The following is an 8392-nucleotide window of genomic DNA, read 5'->3' on the forward strand; positions in this document are numbered from 1 at the left end:
CATAGCTCATAGTGTCACTGAGTTCAACAAGGCTGTGATCCTTGTGATCAGTCTGACTAGTTTTCTGTCATTGAAGTTTTCATTCTTCCTGCCCTCTGATGGATAAGGATAAGAGGCTTGTGGAAGCTTCCTGATGGGAGAAACTGGCTATGGGGGAATACGGGTTTTGTTTTGATGGGCAGGGCCATGCTCAGTAAATCTTTAATCCAATTTTCTGTTGATGTGTTCCCTCTCTGTTGTTCCCTATGGCCAAGCTATGAATGGTAGGGGTAATGATGGTAATGGCAACCTCCTTCTAAAGGGCTTATGTCAGGACTGTTGTATTCAGTGCCCCTGACCCTGCAGCAGGCCACCGTCAACCCATGCTTCTGCCGGGGACTCTTGGACACTCACAGGAAAGTCTGGCTCAGTCACTTGTGGGGTCACAACTCCTTTCTCCTGGGCCTGGATGTGCACAAAGTTTTGTTTGTGCCCTCCAAGAGTCTGTTTCTCCAGTTCCATGGAAGTTCTGTAATCAAATCCCACTGTCTTCCAAAGTCAAATTTTCTAGGGGTTTTCAGTCCCTTTGCCAGATCCCCAGGTTGAGAAATCTGTTGTGGGTCCTTGAACTTTCATAACAGTAAGAGAACTTCTTTGGTATAATCTCAAGTTTGTGGGTTGTCTGCTTGGTGGCTGTATGGAACATTTCATTCAAAGATGGGCACAATAAAGGATAGAAATCATATGGACCTAACAGAAGAAGATATTATGAAGGGGTGGCAAAACTACACAAAAGAACTATACAAAAAAGATCTTTATGACCCAGATAACAATGATGGTGTGATCACTCATCTAGAGCCAGATGTCCTGGAATGTGAAGTCAAGTAGGCCTTAGGAACCATCACTACAAACAAAGTTAGTGGAGGTGATGGAATCCCAGTTGATCAATTTCAAATTCTAAATGATGAATCTGTGAAAGTGCTGCACTCATTATGCCAGCAAATTTGAAACACTCAGCAGTGGCCACAGGACTGGAAAAGGTCAGTTTTCATTCCAATCCCAAAGAAAGGCAATGCCAAAGAATGTTCAAACTACTGCACAATTGCACTCATCTCACACACTAGCAAAGTAAAGCTCAAAATCCTCAAAGCCAAGCTTCAACAGTATGTGAAAGGTGAATTTCCAGATGTTCAAGCTGGATTTAGAAAAGGCAGAAGAACCAGAGATCAAATTGCCAACATCTGTTGGATCATAAAAAAAGCAACAGAATTCCAGAAAAACATCTACTTCTGCTATATTGACTACGCCAAATCCTTTGACTGTGTGGATCACAACAAACTGTAGAAAATTCTGAAAGAGATGGGAACACCAGACCACCTTACCTGCCTCCTGAGAAATCTGTATGCACATCAACAAGCAACAGTTAGAACAGAACATGGAACAACTGGCTGGTTCTAAATAGGGAAAGGAGTAAGTCAAGGCTGTCTATTGTCATCCTGCTTATTTAACTTATATGCAGAGTACATCATGTGAATGCCACACAGGATGAAGCACAGGCTGCAATCAAGATTACCAGGAGATACATCAATGACCTCAGATATGCAGATGACATGACCCTCATGGCAGAAAGTGAAGAAGAACTAAAGAGCCTCTTGATGAAGGTGAAAGAGGAGAGTGAACAAGTTGACTTAAAACTCAACATTCAGAAAACTAAGATCATGGCATCTGGTCCCATTACTTTATTGCAAATAGATGGGGAACCAATGAAAACAGTGAGAGACTCTATTTTCTTGGGGTCCAGAATCACTGCAGATGGTGACTGCAGCCATGAAATTAAAAGATGCTTGCTCCTTGGAAGAAAAGCTATGACCAACCTAGACAGCATATTGAAAGGCAGAGACATTACTTTATCAACAAAGGTCCATCTAGTCAAAGCTGTGGTTTTTTTCAGTATCACATATGAATTTGAGAGTTGGACCATAAAGAGAGCTGAGTGCTGGAGTATTGATGCTTTTGAACTGTGGTGTTGAAGACTCTTGAGAGTCCCTTGGACTGCAAAGAGATCCAACAAGTCAATCCTAGAGGAAATCGGTCCTGAATTTTCAATGGAAGGACTGATGCTGAAGCTGAAACTCCAATACTTTTGCCATTTGATGTGAAGAACTGACTCATTGGAAAAGACCCTGATGCTGGAAAAAATTGAAGGCAGGAGGTGAAGGGGACAACAGAGAATGAGGTGGTTGGATGGCATCACTGTCTCGATGGACATGAGTTTGAGTAAGCTCTGGAGGTTGGTGATGGAAAGGGAAGCCTGGCATGCCACAGTCCATGGGGTCGTAAAGAGTCAGACATGACTGAGTGGCTGAACTGAACTGAACTGATCTATATTTTAATTGCATATACAAAAATTTATACAGTTTATTGTATACATTATATTATATATAAATTGTATACATGCCAGTATGTATGAAAAGCAATTATACTTTTATTTTCACCTCTTTCACTCTTTGAAAGTAAAGAGCAATCTTTTATTTCCAGACAGTATCTGTGGAAAATTATATATGTGGCTAAAAGTTTTAGTCCTCTCACATTTCCTTTTAATTTTCAGCCTGTCAAATTAGCGTCAGTTAAAAATCACCAATTGGGGGGGGTTCGCCTTTTCCCGGTACTGTCATCGCAACAGTGCAGGCGCGTTTTCGGAGCCAGGCACAACTATGGAACAATTGGAAAGAATCGACAAAGAAATCAAGTCAGTCAAGACTGAAGTTGAAGAAAAGCAGAAGATGCTCCCCAAGTTTACATTAGCGCTTGAAGAGCTATCGCAAAGTCCCATGGTCTCCTTGAGTGACACAAATGTGAAACAAGGTTTTCCTGAAAACAGCCTGCTCCCACAAGAAAAGTGGAATGAACCATCAAAAAACAAAGAGAGTCAGCCTACAAAGTACATGATGGACCACACATGTCCAGCAACTGACCTTGAATATGATCCCTTGCTCAATTACTCCGTAGCACTGCTTGGAGCATCTAAAGGCAGGCAGGGTGAGACTGACAGACAGCCCTTCTGGAAAAAATCTGTGGGTAAAAATTGCCACAAGTCCCTGGAGAGTCAAAGACCTTATGTTTCACCCATAAGAATTAAAATAAATCTTCAAGATTCTGATGAAGATGACCTTGTAATGGATGTACCTCCAATCATTCCTGTTTCTAGGAAATCTAAACGCTTTAGAGGCTTTAAATATCAGAATATGGAGGAAAGGATACAGGTAGTGCCTCCGGAGGAAAGAAATCTTCAGATCAGTGGCATAGAAGAGGAAAAAACAGGTGAAACCCAACTAACCGCACACAGAGAAGATGACAGTAACAAGCTAGAACTATCAAGATCACTCATGAAAACCTCACTAGATGCTAAAACTAAGATAAACACGTGTGGTGATCAAAACCACATTTCTAAGATGGGAAGCTTTGGTGGTGAGAAGATGCATGTTTGCATTTCAGGAGAAAATATATCTTATGCCCCTCCCAGGCACAAAGAAATCCAGACAGGAAGTCATAGTGAAAGGTATCCAAAGAGGACAAGACATGTAAAAACTGATGATACTCAAAAAGAAGAGACCGAATGGCTATCTTCACCAAGCCAACTCCAATTCTCTTATTCAGACGATCACTTGAAAGACAAAGTTCTGACAGCACCAGACGATAGTCAAGACTTGACTATTTTTGAAGACAGCAGGTTAGTTGAATTTGGTTTAGATAAGGAATATACTGGAAATGACACTCCCTCTGACTCTGACACTACGAAGAAATGTCTTCGAATTTTCAGTGAGTTCACACAAAGCCAAGATCATGAGGGAGAGACTGCTAAACAGGCTTCAGGAAAGCAAATGGAATTAGATATGCTGTATTACCAAAACATTTCTGGACCAAAAAGGAGAATTGCACACACTGCCAAGGTTGAGACCCAACAACAAGTAGTGCAGATGATGACTGCCGTTAAGGACGGGCAGGCTTTTGATCCTGCCACTTCAGAACAGAAGAAAAATACCTTTGTATGTCCAGCCTCTCAGAGCCAGAGGAAAGCCTTAGGAGAAAATTCATGTACATCAAGCAGCCTTCAAGAGGATGTAGTTCCTTCAAAGGAAAATCCAGTTGCAAAGCCAAACAGATCACACATTCCTGTGAAAACTATTGCTTCTTTTCCTGTTAAGGATGGTGAAATACGAGGTGGCCATCGGAAGCAGGCTTTAGGAGCATCAGAATCCGCACCCAAAGTCCCTGATGAAGTAAGACGGTGTTATGTCAACCTCTTCTTTGACAAGTATTTGAAAGTTTATAAAACAGAGGATGAGGCATTTAAGAAGCTATGATGCCACTAAGCTGGGGAGAAAAGGGAGTGGGAACAGCCTGAAGATAAAATGGTGGAGCCCACGCTGTCTTACTGAGGTTCAAAGTTTCTCTTAGACAATTTTTGTTTGTTTGTTTTTCATTTGGCTTTATGTAATTTTCAGAGTTTTGAAATGGTTGGATTAGTTATTTCACCAGTATTTTTTATTGTTTGTGTGGGACAGTTTGTGAAGGTTCTTGTCTTGCCATTGCAAACATCTGTCACCTCTAGGATTTTGTGTACATTAAAGAATAATGGCAAAGAGAAACCAAAGAAGAGCCTCTCTAAGAGAAACGTTACCCCTTTTCTTCCAGCTTTGTCTGTTTCAGCATCTCTGTCCTGTCTTTGGGTACTCTCTCCAAACCCCCATAGTGGTCTCTTTGTGATGATTTATTGTAGTGAGGAGACTCCTTTCTGAGGCCCCTGGGCACACGTAGATTCAATTTGCAGCTCTGCAGTGGTAGGCAAGACACTGACTTTTCTTGAGCCTCCATTTCCTCATATAAATTGATGATCCTTGTAGAATCACAATGAAGATTAAAGGAGAAAACATTTAACAAATTTACACCAAACCTGTACATACTAGGTACACAATAAAGTATTAATATAATATACAATTTATTGGGCTTCCCTTGTAGCTCAGTCGGTACAGGATCTGACTGCAGTGCAGGAGACCTGGGTTCGATCCCTGGGTTGGGAATATCCCCTGGAGAAGGAAATGGCAACCCACTCCAGTATCCTTGCAAAATCTCATGGACAGAAGAGCCTGGTGGGCTGCAGTCCATGGAGTCGCAAAGAGTCGGACATGACTGAGCAACTAACACGAACTTGGTTCTTTTACTTCATCCCTTCTTACTGACCTGTCATATTGAGTTATGGTATAAAAATAGTAATTAAGGGGTTTATGAAAGTAACTAATAGAAGAAAGATAATGAAAAGAGGACCATGTCTTTCCTTTGCTGTGTGATCTTATGCAAGTTATTTAGTCACTTTGAGCATTAGTTTCCTTGCCTTTTAAATGAGAACACTATAACAGTATGTGTCTCTGTTACAGTAGATTCTCTGTTCATTGAGAATCAGATGAGTTCATGACATTGAGGAAGCTTTGCACCATGCACACTCTACAAAAATACAGTGGTCTTTAATTTATGAAGATAAGTGCCTGGCTCTTGAATTAGCTTCATGGGATTAAATTTAGTGTTGTTTCTTCTCAAAAAATATAAACACAAAAATGTAAAATAAATTGTTTTTATTTGTGGCACCATTTCCCTCCATCCCTTGAGTAAGACAAGTATTTTGTCATATTTATTCATGTGTTGCAGATGACATTTATTCTTCATAAAGTTTGGATTTAATATTTTCATTTTGTTATTCACTTTGTGATTTAGGCTAAAAAAAAAAAAAAAAAAAAATCACCAATTGACAGTTTGCCACAACAAAATCTTTTATAGAGTTTCTATCACTAAAATCTTATTTAACCTCTATATGACCCTTTTAACAGAATTCCTAGCACTGAGATCTTCATGAGAAAATATAATCTAGAGTGAATAGAAAGGAGAAAATGGTACAGATGTCATTGGAAACAGATTTGAAATGACATAATGTCTGTTGTGAAACTATGATTTTCCTTGTCAAGTCTTTACTTTCTGAAGAAATATGGAGTTTACATGATGAGTCCAGAACTCATTCATAATTCTTGTTTTGACTTAGAAACACTAACAATTAATTAAATTGAAACTTCATATTTTGATTCAACCTTTACTGGTGCATTTCACAAAATAACATAAAATAAATATTTAGAGTGCTGTGACCTTCACTTTTCTTAGATTCAGTGCATGCTATGGTCAGATCAACTGAAAAAGAAGTTATTATTCATTACATAGTTCTTATATTTGGATATATTAAGCACTAAGAAATTCAGAGATATTTCAAGAAATAAAGTAATAAAGAGACTTCATAAATTCCTGCAGCCTGTCAACACAGCGTTGAACTAAATAGATAAATAGGTACAAATTATGTCACCAGAGTCAGCAGGTAAGAGTTTTAGAGTGTTATAGTTGGTCCTGTTACTTCTCCAGTGGAAGATGCATGAGAGTGGTGTAATAGATGTTTATTAACATCTAGGCACATGCCCACCATATCTGACCTCGTATTTCTTCAGCATCCTCTCTTGAAAGATAGTCTCAGGAGCTCAGGACAGGAAAAGATGGAAACATCTTCTGCTGTATTAGTTGGGTTTTCCTGGATTGGAGAAATTGTTTCAGACAAGTATTTAGCTTGATCTTCCCTTTACCACAACCATTGTTTGTGCCAATTGTTTGGTGGTCCAACAGTCAGTTATTCAAGATAAAATTAAATCATTAAAATATAATTTATAGACATTCATTATAAGGTATCGATTAAATTTTCCAAACCCATATCTACCTACTGCCCTGCTGCTGCTGCTAAGTCACTTCAGTCGTGTCCAACTCTATGTGAGCTTCATAGACGGCAGCCCACCAGGCTGCCCCGTCCCTGGGATTCTCCAGGCAAGAACACTAGAGTGGGTTGCCATTTCCTTCTACAATGCATGAAAGTGAAAAATGAAAGGAAAGTTGCTCAGTCATGTCCGACTCTTAGCATCCCCATGGACTGCAGCCTACCAGGCTCTTCGTCCATGGGATTTTCCAGGCAACAGTACTGGAGTGGGGTGCCATTGCCTTCTCCTGCCCTACAGAAGCCTTAAACATGAGCCATTCTAATGTGTCTCTTCTTCAAAGATCTTGTTTTCTCTTACTTCTGTAGCTTTCTTCATCTTCCTAGAAAACATTTTCTATCTTCTACATCTGGCTAATTCCTAGTCATTGTTGAAACTTACCTTAGACATCACTGTTTCTGAAATACCTTTCTTTTAAAAGTGACAGTTTCAATTTCCATGCTTGTGATGGGTCTGTTACGATTTTCTATTTCTTCCAGGTTCAGTTTTGGAAAGTTGTACTTTTCTAAGAATTTGTCCATTTCTTCCACGTTGTCCATTTTATTGGCATATAATTGTTGATAGTAGTCTCTTATGATCCTTTGTATTTCTGTGTTGTCTGTTGTGATCTCTCCATTTTCGTTTCTAATTTTGTTGATTTGATTTTTCTCCCTTTGTTTCTTGATGAGTCTGGCTAATGGTTTGTCAATTTTATTTATCCTTTCAAAGAACCAGCTTTTGGTTTTGTTGATTTTTGCTATGGTCTCTTTTGTTTCTTTTGCATTTATTTCTGCTCTAATTTTTAAGATTTCTTTCCTTCTACTAACCCTGGGGTTCTTCATTTCTTCCTTTTCTAGTTGCTTTAGGTGTAGAGTTAGGTTATTTATTTGACTTTTTTCTTGTTTCTTGAGGTGTGCCTGTATTGCTATGAACTTTCCCCTTAGGACTGCTTTTACCGTGTCCCACAGGTTTTGGGTTGTTGTGTTTTCATTTTCATTAGTTTCTATGCAAATTTTGATTTCTTTTTTGATTTCTTCTGTGATTTGTTGGTTATTCAGCAGTGTGTTGTTCAGCCTCCATATGTTGGAATTTTTAATAGTTTTTCTCCTGTAATTGAGATCTAATCTTACTGCATTGTGGTCAGAAAAAATGCTTGGAATGATTTCTATTTTTTTGAATGGAGTATTACTCAGCCATTAAAAAGAATACATTTGAATCGGTTCTAATGAGGTGGATGAAACTGGAGCCTATTATACAGAGTGAAGTAAGCCAGAAGGAAAAACATAAATACAGTATACTAATGCATATATATGGAATTTAGAAAGATGGTAACAATAACCCGGTGTACGAGACAGCAAAAGAGACACTGATGTATAGAACAGTCTTATGGACTCTGTGGGAGAGGGAGAGGGTGGGAAGATTTGGGAGAATGGCAATGAAACATGTAAAATATCATGTAGGAAACGAGTTGCCAGTCCAGGTTCGATGCACGATGCTGGATGCTTGGGGCTGGTGCACTGGGACGGCCCAGAGGGATGGTATGGGGAGGGAGGAGGGAGGAGGGTTCAGGATGGGGA

At 39.4% G+C, this 8392-nt stretch overlaps 1 protein-coding gene across 1 annotated transcript; it reads left to right on the forward strand.

Annotated features, from left to right (window-relative positions):
* Positions 1–2628: 2628 nt before the first annotated feature.
* Positions 2629–5687, forward strand: LOC147379476 (uncharacterized). The gene has a single exon (XM_086317964.1). The coding sequence runs from the start codon at positions 2694–2696 to the stop codon at positions 4341–4343; it is 1650 nt and encodes a 549-aa protein (XP_086174090.1). The 5' UTR covers positions 2629–2693; the 3' UTR covers positions 4344–5687.
* Positions 5688–8392: the final 2705 nt, after the last annotated feature.

The sequence above is a fragment of the Bos grunniens genome, chromosome 1 (genome assembly GCF_055505025.1).
Source record: "Bos grunniens cultivar Pamir isolate PY7600 chromosome 1, Bosgru_T2T1.0, whole genome shotgun sequence".
NCBI lineage: Eukaryota > Metazoa > Chordata > Mammalia > Artiodactyla > Bovidae > Bos > Bos grunniens.

What these genes read in the sequence shown, in the direction of transcription:
- LOC147379476 (XM_086317964.1), top strand. Translation starts at nt 2,694, where the DNA reads ATGGAACAATTGGAAAGAATCGACAAAGAAATCAAGTCAGTCAAGACT.